At 45.8% G+C, this 27073-nt stretch overlaps 1 protein-coding gene across 4 annotated transcripts in view; it reads left to right on the forward strand.

The window, feature by feature from the left end:
- myo18ab (myosin XVIIIAb) overlaps window positions 1-11455 on the forward strand; it is a 157958-nt gene extending 146503 nt beyond the window's left edge. For 3 of the 4 annotated variants that reach the window (XM_034701121.1, XM_034701122.1, XM_034701126.1), the window contains 2 exons: window positions 6225-6347; window positions 10679-11455. In XM_034701121.1, coding sequence (XP_034557012.1) covers window positions 6225-6347; window positions 10679-10841 — 286 coding nt within the window. In that variant the 3' untranslated portion in view covers window positions 10842-11455. The remainder of the gene's footprint in view (window positions 1-6224; window positions 6348-10678) is intronic. The other variant, XM_034701125.1, reaches the window with a different exon arrangement.
- The last annotated feature ends 15618 nt before the right edge of the window (window positions 11456-27073 follow it).

A 27073-nucleotide genomic window follows, 5' to 3' on the forward strand; every position in this document is an offset into this window, starting at 1 on the left:
CCAGGACTGAAGGGATGATCTGAAATCTTAACACCTATAAAGATAAGACACTACAGACAGTGAATTCCCATGTTTTGATACGCAAGTAAAATCCTGAGTTTGATGATGAAGAGAGCAAAACTGAAATCCTCTCAGAGATGAAGCCGAGATCTTCCAGAAGTCGTCCGGTTGATTAAAAGTAAACTGATCAGATTAATTCGACCTGATTGCATCAAATCTTAAAAGCATTGGAGCTAATGGAAAGAGAAACAGATAATCCAGTCCTGTTATTTGGTAAATCCGTTTGTGTTGATTAAACTTTGATCCATGCAGGATTATCCTGACCGTAGCAGAGGACTGGATTGAGGCTGGATTACAGGAGCTAAATAGAGTCAAACAAAACAACTTTATTATGAGACGTTGATAGTTTACACCAGGGGTGCCCAAACTTTTTTCAGAGGGCCACATTTGATGTTATCAGAATACCTCAGGGCCAGTGGCTCCTACTGAGACTTAGTTATCATAAAAGCTATATATGAACTCTATTTAATAAAAAAAAAATCCTTAATAAATCAGTAACTAGGTATTCCTCGGTTCTCCACAAGCTACATAAACATTAATAATAATAATAATACCTAAGTTTTATATAGCGCTTTTAAATAACTCAAAGACGCTTTACAAATAAATAAATAAATACAAATAAAGACATGCAAGACAAGCAGACGACAAGGGAAGAGGTGGAAAAATTAATGTGAGGGGAATGCCTGTTTGAAAAGGTAAGTTTTTAACTGTTTCTTAAATGAAAGGAGTGAGTCAGAAGCACGGATGTGTGGGGGGAGAGAGTTCCAGAGGGTTGGGGCGGCTATGGCAAAGGCCCGGTCCCCCAAGGTACGGTGCTTGGATTTAGTGATGGGAGTGAGGAGGTTGGAGTCAGAGGATCGGAGACGGCGGGAGGGGTGGTAGTACTGGAGAAGGTCAGTGAGGTATGGGGGGGCCAGGTTATTGAGGGATTTGTACGTGGTGAGCAGGATCTTGCAATGGATGCGCTGTTTTACGGGGAGCCAGTGGAGCTGTTGAAGGACAGGGGTGATGTGGTCTCTGGAGCGGGAGTGGGTGAGTAGCCGGGCAGCAGAGTTCTGTACGTATTGTAGTTTTTGTAGATGGGAGGAGGGAAGACCATACAGGAGGCTATTACAGTAGTCGAGTCGTGAGGATATAAAAGCATGAATTAGGGTTTCAGCAGCGGATTTGGAGAGAGTGGGACGGAGGCGGGCGATGTTGCGGAGGTGAAAGAAGGCAGTTTTGGTGATGTGACGGATGTGGGGTTGGAAGGAGAGCGTCTGATCGAAGATGACGCCAAGGTTCTTGATCTGAGGGGAGGGGGTGACTGAGTGACCGTCTATGGAGAGCTTGAAGTCCTGGGCGGAGGGGAGGAGGGATTTGGGGCCGATGATGATGATTTCAGATTTCATCATCGGCCCCAAATCCCTCCATTGGCAAACTTTATCTTCTTCTGGAGGAAAATGTTTTTCATTAGGGTCGGGCAATGTGGGAAAAATATTAAAAAGTGTTTTAGACTTCTCTGACCAGCAGACAACATATTAAGAACAAAAAAAAATATTTAGAACAATTTTAATGCACCAAATTTGGCCTTTCTGCACAATTGCATAATTTTGATCTTGTCTTGTGTCCTCTTTTGTGTCTTCTGAACTTTTAGTGTTCATCAAGAACATTCTCACATCATGATAAAAACATTAATTTGAAAACCTGTCAGCTTTAAGAGTTCTTGTGTTTCTTCTTTATTGCCATCTTGCAGAATTCACAGAGCTGATGATTCAGAATGTGATTCATTTCTTTGCTATAATATAATGGAAGCTTGGGGCCATAAATAAATGGACCTTGGGCCGCGATTGGCCCCCGGGCTGTACTTTGGACATGCCTGGTTTACATGTTTTGTCGTAGCAGATGAATCAGACATCAGGGTTGTAAGAAAATACAGAATTATAATCCAACAAATTGTGGTAATATCAAATATTAAGTATTTATTCACAGCAGCTGAGAGCAGCTTTCAGTTTGTGTCAGATTTGGTGCCCCCTGTGGACAAACTATGAAGTCACATTTATAACTTTGGTAATCTTAGATTAGGTTGATTTAATCCAGGACTCCTTTAAAAACCAGGACAGAAGTAAACCAGATTAACTGATCCTCAACACCACAGAAGAGTTTTTCTAAATCTGGTTAATTTGATCTTTTGAAACAAACGAGCCTGGAGCGAGACGGCTCCACCCCGCTGTCAATCAAACAGCTAGTAGTCTGATGTGTCTCTATCTTTAAGGATTAGAAGTATTTAAAGGGGAATCAGTTGAGTCCAGATATTTGACTCTCTCCGTCTTAAACACCATCTCATCTCAGCTGATGGATGATGTTTGAGTCGTGGACTTTGTCTCGTACTGAACTCCGTCCTCACTGCGTGGCAAGCTGTGCAGATTATCAGTGTTACCTTTCCCTCTGACTCTGTGAGCGTTCAGATCGTTCAGATCGTTCAGATCGTTCAGAGCGTTCAGAGCGTTCAGAGCGTTCAGGGCGTGAGGCTGCTGATGGACTCTGAGAGGACGCATATGTCTGTCTGAGCTGCAGAGCCATGGGGACCCCGTCCACAGCCCGTCCACAGCTCTCTCTAACAGGGCGTCTGTAAGACCCAGGGCTCACCGAGGAGCCGAGCGAAGCAGGACGATCCATACAAGCTAATGATGAATGTAATAGTGTGTAACAGAGATGTACAACCAATGGCGGCAGAGTGTCACAGACAATTAATGTCTGCTCAGCGCTGTGTTTGTTTGCCTCCCCCGGGCTTTCAGCAGGCCTTAACTAATGGTGTGGTGGTCAAGGACATAAATTGTGGTTGACACCGTGTGTGAAGCGCTCAATTACAGAGTGCCCACCATTGTGGTTGTGTCTGCAGACCTGAGAGGACTCTGTGCTCTGAATGGATCAGGGAAGGGCTGCAAAATAATGAAAGGCCAAAGTTTCTCTGCTGCACAACTTTCACTCAGAGTCTCTGTTTTATAAAGTTTAAAAACTGATCCTTCTCTACATCATCACAGACTCGTGAAGCACAGATGAGTTCTGGATTACCATGGACCAGGAGTTAGTCGGCTGTGTTTTTCAATCTGAATCTGGATTAACGTTGTCGTCTACATCGAATCTGAGATATCTTCTTTGTCACTGCAACATCCAGGCCCCGTCATCGAAGGAGAAATCAACCTGATTAGATCAAGTCTTGAAACCAGGGGGTCAAGAGAAAAATGCAGAATCAGAATCAGATCTTGATCTCTTTGGAGAACAGAGAAACTAGTCTCTGGAGTGTCTCCAGTTTTAAAGACTCGTCTATGAGGCCTGTGGACGGTTTGATCCTCAGAACTGGACTAACGCTCTGATCTTTGCAGAGATTGAACCGTCAGATTAGATATAGTCTGGGTTTTCCTCCTGCCTCCTGGTGTCAGCGTCTCCTCCGTTAAACGATGTTTGCAGAGTCTTTCTGTCAGAGCGGGGACAAAGACTCTCTGCTGCTCTGTCATCAGAACAAATCCCCAGATTGTCTAATAGAGGCTGCATGTTCTGCAAAGCTAATTACAGCTTAAGAGTCCCCGTCTTCCTCCTCCTCCTCCTCCTCCTCCTCCTCCTCTTCTTCTTCAGTGTGAATGCAGCCACCATCCTAGGTATTCTATAAAAGCTGTGCATTCAGATCTCTCTGGACATGGCCTCCCCTTTGAATCCAGCCGGCTTTGTCCCTGCTGCTAATGATTTTAATTATACGTGGAGCCGGAGAACAGAGCGTCTCCTCGGCACATGTCTTTCTGAAACAGATGCAGAGACGTGGAGCCACCCCTGCCATGTCTCTGCAGGACTATTAAGCTGTAATAACTTAATTTCACAGCACCACACAAGCACTGGGCTCTGACGGCACTTAATGAGTGTGGCGCTCTTTTCATCCGTGTCAAATTTTATGACAAGCCCTCTATTTTACTCCCCGGCTCACGGTGGTTTGTGAACATGTAACGATAATTGAGAGGAAAAACAGAGCAGTGCCCAGCTGTGTACCAAATCACTCTGTCAAGAGCTCAAATTATGAGAGTATGCATATCAGCGTTTGCACGCAGAGCTGCTGATGGAAATAATTATCAAATGAAGGGTAATTCTGGACACAACGTTTGAAAGAAGGAAGGCAGGTTCCTATAAAACAAGGTGTTCTCACTGCCTTCAAGGATTTATGATGGTGACATAAAGATCTCAAACTGATCTGTAGCCGCTGATCCTCAGACTCCCCAACAGAGCAGGTCTAGACCGTACTCTATGTTCTATTATTAACAAAGACCCAACAACAAGACCGGATCAGATCCAGTCCCATCTCACAGACAGGACTCAGTCTGATCTCATCTTAATCCACCATGAGCAGAGCACTTTGCAGCATTTAGCAAGTTACAGTGGCAAGGACAAACTTCCTTTAACAGGCAGAAACCTCCAGCAGGACCAGACTCATGTTAGACACACATCTGCTGAGACCGTGTTGGAGAGAGGGATAGAGGGAGATGAAGAGAGAGAGAGATGATAGTGGGGAGACGGATAGTAGTAGTTGTAGCAGCTGGAGTCTGGACCACGTCCACAGCAGCAGAGATCCAGAGGAACCTATGAGACAAGGGAGCTTAGGGACTCCAGAAAGGTCTAAGAAAAGAGAGAAGAGAGGGAGACCAGAAGAAAGAAAAACAAGAGGAGAATACATTTTGAAGGAATGACGGAAGGAAAGGACGGGATAAGAAAAGGAGACATAAAGGAGGAAGAAACATCGAAAGAACAAAGAGAGAAAGAAGGACAGAAAGGAATAAAAGAGAGAAAGAAAGAAGGAAGACAGAACGAAAGAAATTAAGAAAGAAAAAATGGAAGAATGAAAGGCAAAAGGAATGAAAGAAAGAAAGAGGAAAAAGAAATGAAAGACAGAAAGAAAAGGAAAGAAAAAAAGAATGAAAGAAAGAACAGAAAAGAAAAGGAAGGATGAATGACGGACCCCTACGGACCCCGACGGAATCTACAGCAGAGATCCAGAGGAACCTACGAGACAAGGGAGCTCAGGGACTCCAGAAAGGTCTATGGTTAGTAACTTTAATGGGACAGGAAGAGTTAAAGTGAGAGACAGGCAGAGAGAGGAGAGAGAGGGGAAGACAGGATCCCAGTGTGTCAGTCTAAGCCTATAACAGCATAACTAAGAGCTGGTCCAAGCCTGATCCAGCTCTAACTATAAGCTTTATCAAAAAGGAAAGTTTGAAGCCTACTCTTAAAAGTAGAGAGGGTGTCTGCCTCCTGGACCCTGACTGGTAGATGATTCCAAAGGAGAGGGGCCTGATACCAGAAGGTTCTACTTCCCATACTACTTTTAAAGATAAGAAACACTCCGTAGACTTCAGTCCACATGGTCTCATGTTTCCTGTGAGATCTGATCAAACCCTGCAGACGTGGCGTGTTAGTCTCAGTCTCAGTTCTTCAGTCCTGGCTCTGGCTCTGCTCTGTGTGCTGGTTTTGCCAGAGCTCTGAAGCAGCTTTGGAGGAGTAAAGGTAAAGTGTTTGTTGTGTCTAACTGCAGAACATAAAGTCCTCATCTAACAATGACAACAGGGGGAATCAGCGCTGTGTGTTTACAGCTTTACAACCTCTCGTGGGCATGTTTGTGTGTTTACAGGCTCTCTGAGCGACTGCATGAGCTGCCTTTCATCCAGAATGAACACCACCATCCCTCTCTGCTGCGCACTAACACTGAGGCCTGGTTTCAGAGCCTGGGTCCACAGTGACGGGGTTTCAGGAACCCCCTTTCACACTAACACTGCAGCCTGGTTTCAGAGCCTGGGTCCACAGTGACAGGGTTCCAGGAACCCTCTTTCACACTAACACTGCAGCCTGGTTTCAGAGCCTGGTCCCACAGTGACAGGGTTTCAGGAACCCTCTTTCACACTAACACTGCAGCCTGGTTTCAGAGCCTGGTCCCACAGTGACAGGGTTTCAGGAACCCTCTTTCACACTAACACTGCAGCCTGGTTTCAGAGCCTGGTCCCACAGTGACAGGGTTTCAGGAACCCTCTTTCACTCTAACCTGTCTTTCCTCTCCTCTCTGAATGGCCTGCCCTGACTCTTCATCCCTCCTCTTCCTCCTCTGACGTGTCCTCTCTCTCTCTCTCTTTTTCTCTGGCTCCTCTCAGTCAGGGGGATTCAGACACAGACTCTGAGCTGGAGGACCGTGTGGACGGGGTGAAGTCCTGGTTGTCCAAAAACAAAGGTTCCGCCAAGAACCTCTCAGATGACGGCAGCCTGAAGAGCTCCAGGTCAGTACGGGGAGAAGTTTATCAGGATGGTTTCTGTGTTGATGAAACCCTTCTCATGATGTGACCTGCAGGATTAAAGCCTCGTACACAGGGCGAGGGCTCGGCTCCTCTAAATGTATTTTTCGGGCTGCTTTGTCTTTGCTGTCAGCCGCTCGGTGAGGAGGGGACTTTCTTTCCCCAAAAACAAACCACCTCCCTGGTAGATTTATCGACGTGCCTGATGGCCAGCTGGCATCGTCTACCTGAGCCGCGCGCTGAGATTAATGAATGTGTCTGCGAGCTGACAGCTTCGATTGCCCCAGATTTGTCTCCTTACCAGAAGATTTAACTTCCCTCCCTCAGATGAGCCACTCCCAACTTCACAAACTTTCAGAGTTTTTAAATCTCTGCGGAGAGAGGTGCTGCGAGCAAACACACAGATCCTCTTTGTGTCACCGTGTCGGTTAGATACTAGAGACTGATCAGCTGTTACACTGAGACGTGTCGGCAGGTGAACAAAGAGGAGGCAGACTACAGAAGGTTCAATGTGCTGATAGAAATGATGCTTTAAGTCTAATACAGGACACAGGATTATGCAGGCATACATTATGTAGGATGAAGATTAGATCTTCTTTAACTTCATCTAAATTCTGAGGAACGTTCTGCAGAAAACAAACACAACCACAGAATTATTATCTCCTTACTCTATTATAAAACACAGCTGCATTTTCTGTTATCAGCCCTTTAATAAGCATCTTAGCTAATACCAAAACATCTGGAATATAAGTCCCCATGGTCTTTGAGATGCAGTCTCTCTGACGGTAAAGGTTTAAACCAGGGGCGTCCAAAGTACGGCCCGGGGGCCAATTGTTTATGTCCCCAAGCTTCCATCTTAAAATGTGTTATTTATAGCAAAGAAATTAATCACAGTTTCTTTCAAGCGCACAAACAAAACTAAAGTCAATCCAGAAACGTCTCAAAAAGCTTCACATGGACTCCCTGTCTAAAGCCAAAGCTCTGGGGATTCTGCAAGACGGCAATAAAGAAGAAACACAAGAACTCTTAAAGCTGACAGGTTTTCAAATGAATGTTTTTATGATGTGAAAATGTTCTTGATGAACACTAAAAGTTCAGAAGACACAAAAGAGGACACAAGACAAGATCAAAATCAGGAAATTGTGCAGAAAAGGCAAAATTTGGTGCATCAAAAATGTTCAGAACTCTTAAAAACAACATGAAAAAGAAGTGTGATGAAATCCAGATCATGATCCTGCCATAGAAAAATAATGAGACAATATTTTTCCCACATTGCCCGACCTGAAAAACATTTTCCTCCAGAAGAAGACAAAGTTTGCTAATGTTTACATGGCTTGTGGAGAACTGAGGACTACCTAGTTACTGATTTATTGAGATAAAAATGTAAAATAATAATTATTAAATAGAGTTCATAAATAACTTTTAGGATTCCTAAGTCTCAGTAGGAGCCACTGGCCCTGAGGTATTCTGACAACATCAAATGTGGCCCTCTTTGAAAAAAGTTTGGACACCACTGGTTTAAACTTTCCTCCCATGTGACGAGGTCTGTTGCACTCAGCAGTCAGCAAAGTGCAGTTTGTGTGCAGCCGTGTAGCTCTCTCTACAAACCGTGTTTTCATCATGTGAAGTTTATATTCCTGCAACTATCAGTCTGGTCATTTAGAAGTCACCTGGAGGCGCTCCACTCAGCGGTGACGTTTCATGCAGGGCGTTTCCTCCTTATTCTCTGTTCATCCTCCTTATTCTCTCTCTCTCTGATTTCGTTGCTTTTCTTTCATCCTGTGAATTCTCACTTTTTCTGTTTTGATTCATCTGTTTCTCATTTTTCACTCACCTTCTTTTTACCCTTCATCTGTGTCGTTCTGTCTCCCTGTGTCTTCATCCCTCCGTCCTCTCCGCTCTCGTCTCTCTCTAGATTTGCTGTAAATGTAGACTCAAAGGAAGGGAAAGAGTGGAAAGAGGGTAAGGAATGGAAAGAAAAGAACAAAGAGGGTAAAGATGTAGAGTCCAACAGGTCGGTGTCCGTGATGAGCTCACTCAGCTACAGGAAGCGGTCCAACGTGGACTCTAAAGGAGACGCTCTCTTCAGCTCCCTGAAGGAAAACGCTGATCCAGAAGACGGCGGGTCCTTCCACAAAACGAAACCCAAAACCTCCGACCTTCAGGACGACGCCTACTCCGTCAGCTCCCGCAGGAAGTCTCAGGCGGCCGACGACGACCGAGGATCCGTCATCTCTCAGGCGTACTCTGAAGCCAACAGCCGAGCCAGGAAGGGCATGGACAGCCGCTGGGGCGACTACGACAAAGAGCCCTTCACGGCGCCGAGTCGAGCCTCCACACGCCTCGGGCTGAGTCCAGAGGACGACGGCAAGTCCACCATCAGCATGGGTCTGTCCAGCCCTCTGGGACGCCACCGCACCGCCTCACGCTTCGATGAGGAGCGTGGAGGACGGTCTCTGTACTCAAGCACTCCCAGCAGTCCCTCCTTCAGCAGGAGGTCTGGAGGCCGCAGTCCTGGGAGCGTGAGCCGGGCAGACTCCCACATGTCGCTCGCTCGCAGCTGCCGCCTGAGCGAGTTCGACGTCGATCTGGACGACGGTCGGAGCGTCGCCTTCACCGAGAGGTCGGCGTACAGTCCTCACTCCTCCACCGGGCGCAGCATCTCCATGCCTCCATCACAAGCCCGCTCAACCACCGCAGACAACGACCCCATCGACACCATGGACATCAAGACCGTCAGCCATCGCAACTACCTGGACCCGGACCTGGAGAAGGCCATCAACGAGGTCCTGAGTTTCAAACCCATCAAGTTCAAGCGCACGAGTCTAGAGGACTCGGAGGCTGACGAAGAGAAGTCCAAGAACGACAAAGACGACGCTGTCAACAAGCGAGACGGCAGCGCTCGTCCCACCAGCAGCCTCAGAAGATCCGCGTCCGCCGTGGACTGCATCAGACCGCCTCGCAGCGCCAGCACTAGCAGCCGCAGCAGCAGCCGCCATCGCAGCAAGAGCAAGAGCAAGGGCAAGAAGAAGAAGAGGAGCCACAGCTCTGAGTCCAGCTCAGGGGACGACCGGCGTCACAGGAGCAGCTCCAGGAAGTCCAAGAAGTCCAAGAAGAAGTCCAAGAAGAGGGACCAATCGTCCTCCTCGTCCTCGTCTTCCTCTTCGGACTCAGAGTCGGACTCTGAATCGGACTCCAGCTCCGGAGCGTCCACCATCTCTTACCGGAGCTCCAACAGCGTGAAGAGGGCCCCCACTCGGAAGGCGTCCAGTCCGGAGGAAGGAGAGGAGGCGCGGCCCCCAAGCGAGGGACCGCCCCCCAACAAGAAGGAGGACAAGAAGAGAAAGAAGAAGGTGGACAACCTGATGATGAAGTATCTGTACCGGGTGGACAGTGACTGAGGAGGCAGGTTCCCCGAGCTGGACTGAGTGTTTGAAGCATGGTGTGAGCTAACCCTGAGTCTGAGTCCTTCAGACTCTCTGAGTTTAACCGGCGTGCTGGTTCCTGGTTCCTGGTTCCTGGTCCTTGGTCCTCTCAGCATGCTCGTGTTTGTTTATATTTAATCCAGAACTCACTCCTTCCCCCGCTCAGGCGACCCTCACTGAGGACTCTTTAGGGAGCAGACAGACGTGCGTGATCACATCAGGAAGAGTACTTGGTGTGGTTTAGCGTTGGACGTGGATGTAAACTCCGCCTCTAATGACTCCTGAGGCGTCTCATTGATTTACAGCCTTGAAAGGTAAAAATAACAGGAGTCAATTAAAAGAGGCCATCTCTCCCTCCAGCCGAACACTGCGGGCGTAATTAGACCCCGAGCATTGATTCACACCCAACAGCAGATTCATCTGAGACGCACAGTTGACAGTAATTAACCCTGTGTTTGCAATATTGAAGCAGTTTGATGCTAACTAATGAGAAGCAGGAGCAGAGTCTGCAGACGGCTGAGAGGAGCGTCCTGCAGCACGTGAATATGAGACATGATGTTAGAGAAGAAGACGTCCAGAGATCAAAGTTCCTCCTGCTCTTCATGCAGATTCATCCTCCTCTGTCGCTCTCTGAGAGGAGGAGATCTCAGGGATCACTGTCGTATTGATTATGTAACTTAGTAGATAGTTGTGCATGCTAGCTTGGTTTCTACATTGCATGATCTGTGGTGTTAAGAGAGCTCAACAAGCAGCCTAAGCCCCTCCTCCTCCTCCTCCTCTCAGGCTGCACGTCACACTAACCTCCCCCCCACAGCGAGCTCTCTCAGCACCACAGCGTCTCTCCTCTCATGTCTGATATCCTTACAAGCTTCTGTTTCTCTCCCGCTGCAGCCCCCCCGGACGGAGACGCTACGGCTTCACTGGATCTGATGAAGAGGAGGAAGAAGAGGAGAAAGAAGAAGGCGGGGCCGGCTCTTACCGATCTAACAGATACGGCAGCCATGTGAGAGACGACGGCGGCGCTGAGGACACGCCTTACGAGAGCACGTCGTAGTCCTCACTGACCACACACACATCTGAGACTCTCTGCATGCAAAGTCGACCAAACACACACACACACACATGTGGTCACAGTGTTTCGGGACACACACTCTGTACATGCTCACACACTCTGATGTTACAGACGTGTGACTCTCTGCAGCTCTCTGTGGTCGCCGCATGCAGCAGCTGAACTCCAGAGATCAGGGCGGAGCCAAAGAAGCTCTCTCTCTCTCTCTCTCTCTCTCTCTCTCTCTCTCTCTCTCTCTCTCTCTCTCTCTCTCTCTCTCTCTCTCTCTCTCTCATGTAACACACAGTAACACGTATAACCACTGTACCATGTATTTCCAAAAAGCCTTTGTTTGAATATGCGTGCTCACTCTTCTTCTTCTCATTGCCGACGGCGTCCTGGGAGGAGTCCCCGCCTTCGTTTCTTCTTCTTCTTCTTTGTTTTTGGGATAAGTGCCATTTGATGTAAGCGTGCTCCTCCACGGCCGGCTCCTCTGCAGCCGCTCGCTCCTTCATCCGCTCGCCTTTCGTCTGCCTACAAACTTTTCTGCCTTTTGCCGGCGAGCTCCCTCCTCCTCCTCCTCCTCCTCCTCCTCCTCCTCCTCTTCCTCCTCCTCCTTCTCCTCCTCTTCCTCCTCCTCCTTCTCCTCCTCCTCCTCTTCCTCCTCCTCCTCCTCCTCCTACTCTTCCTCCTCTTCCTCTCCTCTTCCCTCTCCTCTTCCCTCTCCTCTTCCTCTTCCTCTTCCTCTTCCTCCTCCACCTCCTCCTCTTCCTCTTGCTCTTCCTCTTCCTCTTTTTCCTCCTCCTCTTCCTCCTCCTCTTCCTCTTCCTCCTCCTCTTCCTCTTCCTCTTCCTCCTCCTCCTCCTCCTCCTCCCCCTCCTCCTCCTCCTCCTCTTCCTCTTCCTCCTCCTCTTCCTCCTCCTCCTCCTCTTCTTCCTCCTCCTCCTCCTCCTCCTCCTCCTCTTGGGGATGAGGGTGACATCACGCTCTGCTCGGGATGCTGTTTCTCTGTTTGAGATTTGTTTAGATGTTTAGTTTTTGGAGGACGCCGTCGTGCTAACGACCCCTGAGGGTTTCCTCTGGGGGGCGCTGCCTCTTCTCTTATTTGACTAAAACTCGAGTTGTTCCGTGATGACTCTCCTTCTCGTGTTTGTCGTTCTCCTGCCGTCTGTGTTTTGTTTTCAGTGTGATGTGCTTTCCTCCTCTAAAGGGAATGTACTCGATGTTATGCACCAGATATTTAACGGCTCCTCTCTGACTCCTCGGAGCGTCTGGGATCTTTAACCTGCATGTAGAGGCAGAGGCCGGAGTTCCACCTGCATGATCGCTCTGTCATCAAATCACAAGACAAGACCTGAATCAGCTGTTTGATCCATGAGTCGATCATCATCATGAGCTCAGATCAGACAGATTCATCGTTAAAGAACATGCTGTTTATTTAATCTTCATATTTAGAGCAGCATGTCCTGTTTCTTAAAACCACGACCCTCTGAAGGAGCAGCCCTGTTTCAGATTCACTGTAACGCTAACTTTGCCAATGTTCGGTCCCTGCAGCCGGACTCGTGCAGACCTGATCCCTGCAGCTGGACTGGTGCAGACCTGATCCCTGCAGCTGGACTCGTGCAGACCTGACGCCTGCAGGATACTCAGAAAGTCGTGCCGTCGTCCGTTGATGTAAACGTGTCCTCCTGTCGACCGCTCTGCTCTCTGTGGTCATAGATGAAGTTATTCTTGGATTAAAGTCTTATTGTGAGTTTTGATGACAGAAGCAGTCTTGCAAGGAACCAGCAGCCTCCTCTTTAGTTCCTCCTCAGGTTCTCTACCTGTACCTGCATCAACTGGACTCACTGTGATACTGTGAACTCTGAGGAGGAGGAGCCTGCGTCTTCATGCCCGTGTGTCCGTGGTGGTTTTGAAGCCATGTGAAGTCCGGCGCTGACTCTGGGGCTGAATAAAAAAAAGAGGGTGTGGTTTGTGGTGCAGGGCTGGAGCAGTGGGTATGGTTCTGATAAACATGCTTTTTTTAGACTCTTCTTCTTTTTACTCTGGATGCAGTCGACGCGTGTGAACGTGTTTCTTTGACCCGTCTGAGAGGAGGAGCCGGCGTCACGTCGTACTGCACGCAGTATTTATATATAAATATGTGTATGATTCATGCTAGCTTTGAAAATAGTTCATGTTTATTTTCATTATGGAACAAATTGACCACTTGTTATAAATTTTGCATTACAGTTTAATATATTGTAAATAAATGATGGTGATTGTTTTAAAGAGCTGGCTGCGTCTCTGGGTCCTCTCGTCTGTCCTCTCGTCTGTCCTCACAGCCACAGGGTGGATCTTCAGACAGGAAACTCTCTGAGGTTCAGGTTTTACCATCTTACCAACCAGCAGCAGGAGGTCTGACCCCGTGAAGACTTACAGCCAGACCGACCCGCTGCGTTACTCTCTGATTTAGTTCCTGTGAAGAGAGAGAGAGTATCGGTGCTCTGAAGCTAAACTGTAAGAACTAAAATGATAATTAGCTCTCCAGATATCAGAGTCTGGAGGCACAGGGATCTGGTCTACACCATGATTCAGTGATTAAAGTGTCAGAGCGAGGAATACAGTCATGGCCAAAAGTTTTGAGAATGACACAACTATTAATTTTCACAAAGTCTGCTGTTTCAGTTTTTATAATGGTAATTTGCATATACTCCAGAATGTTATGAGGAGTGATCAGCTCAACTGCAATTAATTGCAAAGTCCCTCTTTGCCTTGAAAATGAACTTTATCACCAAAAACACATTTCCACTGCATTTCAGCCCTGCCACAAAAGGACCAGCTAACATCATTTCAATGACACACAGGTGTCACACACATTAACACAGGTGTGGGTGTTGATGAGGACAAGGCTGGCGATCAATCTGTCATGATTGAGTGACTGGACACTTTAAAAGGAAGATGGTGCATGACACCATTGTTCCTCATCTGTTAGCCATGGTTACCTGCAAGGAAACACGTGCAGCCATCATTGCATTGCACAAAAAGGGCCTAACAGGGAAGTTTATAGCAGCGAGTAAGATTGCACCTCAGTCAACCGTCTATGGAATTATCAAGAACTTCAAGGAGAGAGGTTCAATTGTTGCCAAACAGGCTCCAGGGTGCCCAAGAAAGTCCAGCAAGCGGCAGGACCGTCTCCTGAAGGTGTTACAGCTGCGGGATCGGGCCACCACCAGTGCAGAGCTTGCTCAGGAATGGCAGCAGGCAGGTGTGAGTGCATCTGCACGCACAGTGAGGCGAAGACTTTTGGAGGAAGGCCTGGTGTCAAGGAGGGCAGCAAAGAAGCCACTTCTCTCCAGTAAAAACATCAGGGACAGACTGATATTCTGCAGAAGGTACAGGGACTGGACTGCTGAGGACTGGGGTAAAGTCATTTTCTCTGATGAATCCCCTTTCCCATTGTTTGGGGCATCTGGAGGAAGGCTTGTTCGGAGAAGACGAGGTGAGCGCTACCATCAGTCCTGTCTCTTGCCAACAGTGAAGCATCCTGAGACCATTCATGTGTGGGGTTGCTTTTCGGTCAAGGGAGTGGGCTCTCTCACAATCTTGCCTAAAAACACAGCCATGAATAAAGAATGGTACCAGAACGTCCTCCGAGAGCAACTTCTCCCAACCATCCAAGGGCAGTTTGGTGATGAAGAATGCCTTTTCCAGCATGATGGAGCACCTTGCCATAAAGCAAAAGTCAGAACAAAATGGCTCGGGGAACAAAACATTAAGATTTTGGGCCCTTGGCCAGGAAACTCCCCAGATCTTAATCCCATTGAGAACTTGTGGTCAATCCTCAAGAGGCGGGTGGACAATCAAAAACCCACAAATTCTGACAAACTCCAAGCATTGATTATGCAAGAATGGACTGCCATCAGTCAGGATTTGGTCCAGAAGTTGATTGACAGCATGCCAGGGAGAATTGCAGAGGTCTTGAAAAAGAAGGGTCAACACTGCAAATATTGACTTATTGCATGAATTCTGTGAAATTCTCAATAAAAGCTTTTGATACTTATGAAATGCTTCTAATTGTATTTCATTATACCATAGAAACATCTGACAAAAACACCTAAAAACCCTGAAGCAGCAGACTTTGTGAAAATGTAATATTTGTGTCATTCTCAAAACTTTTGTCCATGACTGTACAGGATTCATTCTGAAGGACTAAAATCTGACTTTGTAAAGAGACTCATCTGGATTAGATCGATCCTGAATTGAAGATCTGCTGCCTGGAGGAGCCGACAGAACCAAACCACCTGCAGAAAGATAGAGAAAGGTTTATGACCCTCAAACTGGAGCTGTCCACCGCCCGGCTGCAGCTGAGACCCGGTCTATGAAAGTCAGAGACAGAATCAGGGATGAGCGGAGACCCTGTCCAACACCCAGGACAGCAGTGAAGCAGTGTCTGACTCCATGGTGACAGTTTGTCTTTAAATCAATGCTGCGAGTCATTTCATGTTTTCATGTCCGCAAAGAACAAGTGTGAACGAGGAGATCACAACAGTCCTCCTGGACTCCTCAGGGAAACTCACAGGTGAGACAGTCAGGGTGAGGAATGAGTGTTTGCATCCACACATGCACAAGAGTCCTGAAAACATCAGGTAGACAGGAAGAGAGGTGGACTTCATAATCCTGCTCCGCTCGGGAACATCCATACAAAACACTCCCATAATTATTTCACTTTAAGACATTCAAATCCAATCTTCTGTTCTCTGTGTTTTTAAAGAGATCCCAAACAGAAAGGCACTGAGTTAAAGCAGAGTGTGAGTCCTCTGTTGGTGAGGTGTGTGTGTGTTGTAAGGTGTGTGCGTGATTTTTATCAAGCGCTCAGTGTCCTTGAAGGAGATGTTATCTTCCTTCACTGATCAATATTCAATCTAATATTTTGAGATGTGCCGCCTCAGTTTGTCCTTCAGTCAGAGACTCCTCTGTTTCATCACCTTCACTTTAAACTCAGACTTCAGACTTTCACTTCTTCACACTCACTGATGATGAAGACATGATTCCTTAAACGTGCAGAAACATCAACATGTTTACAGACGACTCTCTTCAAACATCACTCATACTCTGTCGTCATGAAGCACTGCGTCTCTGCGCTTATGACTTCAGGAAAAATCTGCTGCTAGATCTTCTTCAGGGTTAATAAAGTTCAGTCTCACCTTCTGTTTAAGTTCAATTACTGTCAGAGAGTTTACAGATCTAAATCCTCCACTCCTCCTGAGCCCAGTGCAAACCTCTCTTCTGCTTCCTAAACCTCCAAAAAGATGAAGAGTCTCAGGACCTCTGGTTTCTGTCTGCAGCTCACTCCTCTTCCTCAATCAGCTGGAAAAAATCACATATTCATATTTGAAGTTATTTAAAGTTTGACTCAAACACTGAAGTGGATCACCACTAAAATAATATTTTTCATTTAAAGGCAAGGCAAGGCAGCTTTATTTGTATAGTGCATTTCATACACGAGGGCAACTCAATGTGCTTTACATTAAAACATTAAAAGCATTGGAGACATTCAGACAGGCATAAAAGAACACAATTAAAATGACAAATATGATAAAACAGAAAAGAAAAGGAAAATTAGAAATATATTAAAAATTACATTCAAATTTTAATTTAAAGTGAGTTAAAATGAGCTAAGTTAGGAAGACAGTGGCAAATAAAAAAGTCTTAATCTTGGATTTTAAAGAGGTGAGAGTTGGAGCAGACCTGCAGCTTTCAGGGAGTGTGTTCCAGATATGTGGTGATTAATGACTAAACGCTGCTTCACCATGTTTCCTTCTGACTCTTGGGACTGAAAGCAGACCAGTACCTGATGACCTCAGAGGTCCAGATGGTTCATAAAGTAGTAGCAGATCAGCAATGTATTTTGGACCTAAACCATTCAGTGCTTTATAAACCATCAGCAGGATTTTAAAGTCAATCAATCAATCAATCTTTATTTGTATAGCGCCAAATCACAACAAACGTTATCTCAAGACGCTTTTACAAACAGAGCAGGTCTAGACCACTCTATGTCAAATTATGAACAGAGACCCAACACCAAGACAGGGTAAGACTCAGTCTGACCCCACCTTAATCCATCATGAGCATTGCACATCACAGTATTTAGCTAGTTACAGTGGTGAGGAAAAACTTCCTTTTAACAGGCAGAAACCTCGAGCAGAACCAGACTCATGTTAGACACACATCATGCCTCGACTGAGTTGGGTCTGGAAAGACAGATAGAGGGGAGTAAGAGAGAGGTGATAGTGATGAGACGAGTCGTAGAAGCTGTTGCCGCTGGAGTCCAGCACGTCCGTATCAGCTGGAGTCCAGATCATCCACAGCAGGAGGACGTCTACGGCAGCTCAGAGGAATCTACGAGACAATGGAGCTCAGGGACTCCAGAAAGGTCTATGGTTAGTAACTTTAATGGGACAGGCAGAGTTAAAGTAAGTGATGAAGGGGTTGGGGGGAAGAAGGTGAGCTAGGATCCCAGTGTGTCATTGTGCCAGTTCCCCCGGCAGTCTAGGCCTATAGCAGCATGACAAAAGCTGGTCCAAGCCTGATCCAGCTCTAACTATAAGCTTTATCAAAAAGGAAAGTTTGAAGCCTACTCTTAAAAGTGGAGAGGGTGTCTGCCTCCCGGACCCTGACTGGTAGATGATTCCAAAGGAGAGGGGCCTGATAACTGAAGGTTCTACCTCCCATACTACTTTTAGAGATTTTAGGTACAACTAGCAAGCCTGCATGTTGGGAGCGTAGAGTTCTAGAGGGGTAATAGGGCACTATGAGCTCTTTAAGATACGAGGGTGTCTGATTTTTAAGGGCTTTGTAGGTTAAAAGAAGGATTTTAAATTCTATTCTACATTTTATTGGGAGTCAGTGTAGAGAAGCTAACACTGGAGAGATGTGCTCCCTCTTCCTAGTTTTAGTCAATACTCGGGCTGCAGCGTTTTGAACTAGCTGAAGAATCTTTAGAGACTTATTGGGGCAGCCTGATAAGAGGGAGTTACAGTAATCTAACCTGGAGGTAACAAATGCATGGACTAGTTTTTCTGCGTCGCTCTGAGATAGGAAGTGTCTAATTTTAGAAATATTGCGCAAGTGAAAATAGGCTGACCTTGAGATTTGCTGAATTTGGGAATTGAAGGATAAATCTTGATCAAATAGGACTCCTAGATTCCTAGCAGAGGTCTATTCTCTGACAGACAGGAAGCCAGTGTAGAGATCTAAGAACTGGAGTAATGTGGTCTACTTTGTTGGTCCTTGTTAGGACTCGAGCAGCAGCATTCTGTATGAGCTGCAGTCGTCTGATGGACTTTTTAGGGAGTCCTGTAAAGACCCCGTTACAGTAGTCTAGTCTGCTAAAGATAAATGCATGGAGGAGTTTTTCTGCATCCTGCTGAGACATAAGTCCTTTAATCCTTGATACATTCTTAAGGTGATAGTAGGCTGACTTTGTAATTGTCTTAATGTGACTGCTGAAATTAAGGTCTGAGTCTAAGACTACACCAAGGTTTCTGGCTTGGTTTGAACATTTCATCGTTGCAGATTGGAGCTGAGCAGTAACCTTTAACCTTTCTTCCTCCAAAAACAATCATTTCAGTTTTTTCTTTGTTTAACTGAAGAAAGTTCTGGCTCATCCAGTCATTGATTTGTTCAATGCATTTCCTCAGTGTTTGTATGGGACTATAATCCCCTGGTGATATGGTGATGTAAATGTGTGTGTCATCTGCATAGCTGTGGTATTTTATTTGGTTGTTTCTTATTATCTGACCTACTTCTTAAAGAGAGAAGTCTTCAGGTAGATTTCTCATCCTCTCACCTGCAGCTTCATTAACCTCAGCCTCACTCAGTCTGCTGCATCGAGTGATTCATATGTTCCTGTTACCTGTATGTATTATTATTATTATTGTTATTATCATTATGAATGTTATTATTATTAACAGTGTGAGAGCAGAGACGGTGGCAGTAATCAGCAGCAGCTGCAGCAGTAGGAGTCGACAGGTGACCTTCACAGAGAGGTGAAGAGAATGAATGCAGAGAATCTCTAACAGGAGAAACACGTCTCCTTCAGAGTTTATTTAAATGTGGAGGAATCTAATGAGTTACTCCAAATGTTCAATTCTACCTTTACACACCTGGAACTTAGAGTTAATGAAGCAGCAGTCGCACACACACACACACACACACACACACACACACACACACACACACACTGGGTTCAGAGGTGGCTGCTTGTTAACAAACAGGTTTTTTAAATATTGAAATAATAATAATAATAATCTTTATTTATATAAAACTTTTCAAAACAGGGTTACAGAGTGCTTTACAAACATGAATAAATGATCAAATCTGGATTAAAACTCACTCAGGAGACATCTGTTAAATCACATCCATAAAAATGTGTTTTTAGAAGAGGATAAATATGTTTTAGTTTTGTCTCTGTCGTTATTGTTTGATTGATTCTGTCATGTTAATGTCTCTCTGTGAGAGTGAGGATGCTGAGAGGTCAAACTGACCCTAGTTAGTTTTTTTATTTTCAGCTCCGTGTCCAAACATATTCAGAATTCTAGAACACCTGCTGTTGCTCTCCATACAGACTGGTTCTCCTGCTGACACCTGATTGGTGGATACTACTCAGACTACAGACAGAGACCAGGACCCTTCTCAGACTCAAATCCAGACCCTGAGATCCAGATTCAACATGTCTCTGAATCAGAATCTGTAATTACAGGTTAGTTGTAGCTGAAAGTAAAAAGCTTTGTCAGGTCTGTCCTCTCTCTCTTACTCCCCTCTATCTGTCTTTCCAGACCCAACTCAGTCGAGGCATGATGGCTGTCTAACATGAGTCTGGTTCTGCCTGAGGTTTCTGCCTGTAACTTTTAGCTGTAACTAGCTAAATACTGTGATGTGCAATGCTCATGGTGGATTAAGGTGGGGTCAGACTGAGTCTTACCCTGTCTTGGTGTTTGGTCTCTGTTCATAATTTGACATAGAGTGGTCTAGACCTGCTCTGTTTGTAAAAGCGTCTTGAGATAACGTTTGTTGTGATTTGGCGCTATACAAATAAAGATTGATTGATTGATTGAAGAGGAGAAGAAAACTACGTCTACAATGTTTGTTTGTTGAATGGAGGTGGGATCCATCATTTCTGATGCTGCGTTCAGGGAAGTCAGGAAATCTAAACGCTGATTGTCTTTAGTGACACAGCATTAAGCAGATTAGGGTCTCAGTGTAAATGTTTGATGTAGAACAGATTGTTAGCTGCTCTTCATGCAGATATCTGTTTATAGAGAGGAAGAAATCCTCCTCACGTTAACAACAACTGGAGCCGGCATTACGCTGGACTGTGTTCCTCCTGCTGCTGCTCTCCATACAGACTGTTGCTGCTGACACCTGATTGGTGAGACTTGTCATGCTGAAATCCAATCCCCTGATTCTACCTCTTTATGTAGAATCTGTAAATAGATCACCCTAATTTGAATCGTCCCCTCTGGATTAAATTCCTTCTTTGTTTGACTTTTGAATCCATCCAGAAGAAATCCTCCCATGTGGACGTTTTGTCTCTTTCTGCTTTGACACCAGCAGAGCAAACACCCTCCAACAGGAACCTCTCTCAGATGTTTATTTCCTGGAGATGTGCGGTTGTTGGGAGGTTGCTGGGAGGTCGCTCTCATGCAGTTTTCCTCTTCACAGGTCAAAGACGCTCTGCTCTTTACCTGCGCCCCCCCCGCCTGCCTTGTGGTCTCGCCAACAAGCTGAAGCCAGAAGGAGGAGACCTGCAGAGAGGTCAGATCCTGTGTGAAGCCTGTAAGTGAAAGTGAGTCCTCCCTGACTGTGGCCGTGCTGCACAAACAGCGGGTGGACGCTGCTCACACTCAGGACGACACAAGTTTCCTTCCCCAAGGAAGACTTTAGACAATCCTCTGGAGGATGGACGGCTTACATTCAGAAGAAATGAGAAACAGCCTCATCCTCTCTCCTCCCCTATGATGAAATGATTCCCTCTCCTCCTCCGCCTGAGTGTTTACCTGCAGATCTCAGATTGCAGATTTCTGTTTGTGACCTTTTTACCTTTTTAATCAAAACTACTCCAGGCCGTTCAGTATTCATGAGCTGAGTGATGGAAATTGGCCTTTCAGACACTGTAGCTCATCTCAGGGAGGGAGGGATGGAGGGAGGAGGGAGAGAGAGAGGGAGAGAGGGAGAGAGCACACCTCACCGCAGAGACAGTGACATGCAGACGCAGTGGAAACATGCAATGCCTTCACTGTTTCCTCTTCGCTTAGAGCTCATTAGCCTTCCAAATGCAGCCCCCGGTCCCTCGCCCCCCTCGCCCCGCCTCCCAGGATCCTCGGCTGACAGTCTGTCGTGTCTCTTGGCTGACTCGCTCTCGTTGCCTCTGACCTCGTGTCAGGAGAGCGGCTGGCAGACCAGGCTCTGAACTGTCATCTGTTCGGAGGAGGAGACGCCTGGCAGTGGTTCCTTCCAAACAAGAGCGAGGAGAGCGTGAGGGGGAACTGGGCCCGAGTGAAAGGTCAGAGGTCACAGCTTGAAGCAGGGATGCTCCAGGTCCCCAGTGGATGGTTGTTGTTATTCTTCCTCCTCCGACTGTGACCGAGGAGCTTCTAGATATACTGGATGTATGTTTCAATATCACGTTCAACTGAATTTAAACAATGAGACTAGAAATACTCAGTTTAAAGACTACTGTAGTGTGTCACTGTGTTTTACCTTCATCAATATTTCCTCTTAAAGACAAAGTCTCCTCACTCAATTTTACCTTTTTTATTGGTTCCTCTTCTCAGCTGATCGGAGGGCAAAACCAAGCGTGCCCCAGAGTCTTTCTTTAAATGTTTGTTTTGTTATTTTCTTAAACCTCCTCAGCGGTCTCTTGGGGATCTGGTCTCCTCGCTGTGCTGTATGTGTTTCCATGTGTTGACCCGTGCTCTGCTGGGTTAGGTCTGCCTCTGGGGCTCAGCTGGAGGTCTGTGTTGCAGAGGTGCAGGTCAGCCACATACACACACACACACACATACAAACACACACACTGCTGCTCTGTGCTGACGGGGAGGACAGGTGAGGAGGAGCCTGCAGGGCTGGTGCAGGCTGACCCGGTGTCACGGCTGGTCTCTGGGGTTGTGTAGGAGTGTTTGGAAAAGGCCCTGAAGCTGCAGCGCTGCCCTCTGAGGGTCACCGCCGCTCCGAACATCATCCTCACAGCATCCTCTCATCCAGCTCCCTGCAGTCTGCATGTTCACAGACCGGCCTGCTGGACTCTCTCAGACTGTTTAAAGGTGCGAGCTCTGTGCTAAGACACATGAGTACAGCGTCTCTCCGTCCCGTGGCGCTCAGGTGTGTTTTTAACCTTTCACACACTCAACAAACACGGCCTCTTTACGCCGCCACATTTACACCTCTTCAGGGAGCTGAGCTGACTCTGTGTGCGATGCATCACTGTACAGTTACTGTATAATGCATCGCCCTCACACACACTCACACACTCACTCACACACACGCAGAGTGACGCTGACAGCAGCTGTGTCGTGGAACTCCTCCGGGTCAGACTCAGAGAAACCTTCAGGTCATCTCGGCCTGTAAATATTCATCACTGCATCCTCTCTGCGTGCATTCTGGGAAAATGTCACTTATGATCTCAGGCTTGTGTTCGCCTGAAACCGCCATGACAGCAGCGGAGAGAGAGAGAGAGAGAGAGAGAGAGAGAGAGAGAGAGAGAGAGAGAGAGAGAGAGAGAGAGGACTGTAAACTCAGCTGTGTGGAAACCCCTGCTGCTGTCACCCTCACTGTCTCTCTGTTGTTCTTTTCTCTCCTCTCAGAGTCTCTGTGGTGGTCTCAGAGACGGTCTGACTGCAGGCTTCAGCTCTCAGGTCCATGTGTAGACCATCACTGACACTCCTTTCTTTCCTCTGCTGTGATATTTAAAGACTGATGAAGGTTCAGCAGCTCGTCTGCGTTACGTCTGGACTTTCATTATTCTTTATGAATGAAGATGAAGCTCCTCGTGTTACTTCAGGAGACAGAGCTGTAGAGACCAAGATCTGTTCTCTCTTGTGCAGACCTCAATTAGCTTTAAGCTAACTCTGGTAGCATGCATGAAGCAGCAGTGTTTATGTTTGATATTATTATACTCCCTTTAAGAATAAATCAATACAAAATCAGGACAGGGAGCTCTCACAGTGAAAGCAGTAGACTCCAGATGAAAGCCAGGTCCTCTTGGAGGTTAAGTCAGCTTTAGGTTAATGAAAGTTGCAGAGCTATCTTCAGACACCTGAGCCAGAATCAACATTATGATTAAAGTGCATTTATTTTGACAGAGGAATTAAAGGGATAGTAGGTGGGAGTTTTTTGAAGTGTGGTTTTATGAGATACTCATCAAAACTAGTATTGTTCCTGTCAGCTCAGCCCCTTTGAACCAGAACAGAGGCTAGATCATCCTCTGCAGAAGGGTCAAACCAAACACTGATGTTGGAGTGACGCTTTATTTAGAAATTCTTCAGCTCCTTAATTTTTTTTTTTTTGAAATTATCTTTTTATTTGGAAAGGCAAATTCAATCCATCACATACATTAATAGCAACCTTAGTCTTTCAAGAAAAATAAATAAAGATGGACACAAAAAAGTCAGATAATTTTACACTTATTGCCCTTCCAGGATTTTCTGTTACGGACCAGTATTTATCTCAGTTAGAAACAATAACAAAACAAAACAAGTAAGAACCGGGAAGCGCACCCCTCAGACATTCAAAAACACAACGGAAAAAAAGAGAGCAGGTTTACACAAAGCACAGTAAAAGTCAAGTGAAGTCAGATCTTATTGGTTTTACGTACTCAGTCCATTTGGTCCAGATCTTATAAAATTTTCCTTTTTCAACTTTTAGGGAAAAAGATATCTTCTCCATAACATAAATCTCATGGATAATTTCAATCCATTCATCAACGGTGGGAGGTTCTACTTTTAACCATTTTCTTGTGATGGATTTCTTACTGGCTGCCAATAGTATAGCTAACAGTTTTTTGTCATTGATGTTTCAGCTCCTTAATTTGACATTAGAAAGCATTGTGATACTGCAAAGGGGAGAAATAAACCATCTCTGCTTTACTCTCCTTGCTCCTTGTCAGTTCAGTTCAATTTGCTTTATTGGCATGAACAAAGACATGTTGTTGGAAAAGAACATAAGATTCATACGCATACATATGTAACATATGTTATCAGTTATCAGGCCCCTCTCCTTTGGAATCATCTACCAGTCAGGGTCCGGGAGGCAGACACCCTCTCCACTTTTAAGAGTAGGCTTCAAACTTTCCTTTTTGACAAAGCTTATAGTTAGAGCTGGATCAGGCTTGGACCAGCTTTTGTCATGCTGCTATAGGCCTAGACTGCCGGGGGAACTGGCACACTGACACACTGGGATCCTAGCTCACCCCCTTCCCCCCAACCCCTTCATCACTTACTTTAACTCTGCCTGTCCCATTAAAGTTACTAACCATAGACCTTTCTGGAGTCCCTGAGCTCCATTGTCTCGTAGATTCCTCTGAGCTGCCGTAGACGTCCTCCTGCTGCGGACGATCTGGACTCCAGCTGATACGGATGTGCTGGACTCCAGCGGCAACAGCTTCTACGACTCGTCTCATCACTATCACTTCTCTCTCTTACTCCCCTCTATCTGTCTTTCCAGACCCAACTCAGTCGAGGCATGATGTCTGTCTAACATGAGTCTGGTTCTGCTCGAGGTTTCTGCCTGTTAAAGGAAGTTTGTCCTCTCCGCTGTAACTAGCTAAATACTGTGAGGTGCAATGCTCATGGTGGATTAAGGTGGGGTCAGACTGAGTCTTATCCTGTCTTGGTGTTGGGTCACTGTTCATAATTTGACATAGAGTGGTCTAGACCTGCTCTGTTTGTAAAAGAGTCCTGAGATAACGTTTGTTGTGATTTGGCGCTATACAAATAAAGGTTGATTGATTGATTGATGTTCAGTGACAGACTTCTTCACCTGCAGTGTCTCACAGAGAGATACCGCAGGTCTTTTCTTCCTGCAGTGGTCAGACTCTATAACCAATAATATATATTTATGTTGCAGATATGCTTATTTTTTACCTCTTTAATTTGAATTTGAATTGCTAATAACTTTGGAATAATTGTTACTTCATAGGCTCTTGTTTGCTTTATATATATATATTTTGCACTGTCTACTTGCTACTGTGACACTTGAGTTTCCTCGTTGTGGGGCGAGCAAAGGACTTTCTTCTCTTATCTTCTCTTCTCTTATTATATATGTATGTACTATATGTATATTTGTCTCTGTGTCTGTGATGAGTCTGTGTCAGCTGATCAGAGGAGCTCTGTCAGGCAGGTGTGCAGCTGGGGGCGGGGCTTCAGGTGAACAGGGAGAGAAGGTGTTCATGTTCTCTTTTTTATGCTACAAATGAAGGAAATGAACATTTCTCATGCTTTGAGAACGTTGATGATTGAACTATCGGGAGGACTCTCTGTGCCGGACTAAACCTGGACTGAAGGACCAGAACCAGGACCGGTGAGTCTGATTCTTTTGGAGGTGTTTCTTCTTGACTGTGCTTTCTTCAGCAATGCTTTGCTTTAGTGGGAATCAACAACCTTTGAGTTTTTGGGACGTTTCTGTTGTAGCTTGTGGATTTATTTGCAGAGGAGGAGTTTTAGAGGCTGCTGGACTCAAGCTGACTCTTTTCTTTCTCTGTTTTTGATTTGTTTTGTGTTTTGTGTGAATCAAGTAGCTTAAGTTTAAATCAGCTTTATTTGTTTTCTGGATATTTTATCAAATGTATAACGGTGGCTCCTGCACGGGTCCTCAGGGTTTGACAACACCTCTCTAAATATTCTGATAAATGACTGAAACGTCTGAACTGAACAGAGTTTGAATAAGAAGCTGTTAGAAAGCCTGTTTGTTTTGGTTCTGCTCACAGACACAACATTCATGTTCCTCCTCCTGCAGCAGAGGAAACAAGACCTCTCAGTGAACATGGCTGTTTCCGAAATCGCCTACTACACTAGCAGTACGTACTGATATGTCCAAAATTCAGTATGTAGTAAGTAGTATGTGAACAAGAGCAAAATCTGCAGTATGCCAAAACTCCCCGGATGTCTACTGATTCGGGAAAATATCTCAGCATGCATCAGACCAGTCTGCCTCGCGTACTGTTTCCCATAATGCACAGCGCTCGTTCTGCTTTTTCTTTTTCCTCATTTTTTGACGGGAGGAAATCTGTTTTTGGGTGCTGTGAAAGTTATCAAATTCCATATAAACCACTTCCTAACGTTTTAAATCATAAATGGATGCTAAATAAGCTTTTTATTTATCGGCTTCGCCGTTGTTTACTTCCGCTTTCTGAAACCGGAAACCCAGCGAAGTCTGGCTCAGCATGCTGCATGACAGATCGGACAGAACAGTCATACTACATACTAAATTCAAACGCAGTATGTAGTAGGCAATACCTACTGCCTACTACATTAGTAAGTAGTATGTAGCAGGCCGTTTCGGAAACAGCCCATGTGTTTACTTTAGAGATTGCAGCCATAACATCCTGTTCAACTGCTGCAGGCTGAAGATACTTAATGGAGCAATTCAGCAACTTTTCAACCTTTCACTCACTCAGGCTCTGAAAATGAAAGAAAGGGTCCAGCTCATATGAATATGGATGCAGCTGTCCCTCAGCCTGTTGTTCTGCATGCTGCTCAGATGATGTCCTGACACTCTTCCTCTCGTTGCTGCAGCTGTGTTCATGTGTTAGTGCAGGGATGTCAAACTCATTTCAGTTCAGGGGCCACACACAGCCCAAGTTTATCTGAAGTGGGCCGAACCAGCAAAATCCTAACATGATAACCTATAAATAACAACAACTCTACATTTTTCCCTTTGTTTAGTGCAAAAAAAGTACAAGCACATTCTGAAAATGTTCACATTTAATGAACTATCTTTCTACAAAAACAGCTGTTGTGTGTTTTGCCGTGATGAGTCTCATAGTGGGCTGAATATTTGACTCTTTAGGCCCTGAAACCTGCTGCGAACACACCAAACACTTTTCCCATTCACCTGACACAGAGTGTAATGTTTACTGCAAAAGAACAGAGATTATAATAATGAAGAAGGTAAAGTTGACTATTTTGGACCCCTCAGCTCCAGCATGAACAGTTTGCTTGCTGGACAGTGTTGTATGCAGGGGGGTAGTGCTAGTGTTA

The sequence above is a fragment of the Notolabrus celidotus genome, chromosome 14 (genome assembly GCF_009762535.1).
Source record: "Notolabrus celidotus isolate fNotCel1 chromosome 14, fNotCel1.pri, whole genome shotgun sequence".
NCBI classification, from domain to species: Eukaryota; Metazoa; Chordata; class Actinopteri; order Labriformes; family Labridae; genus Notolabrus; species Notolabrus celidotus.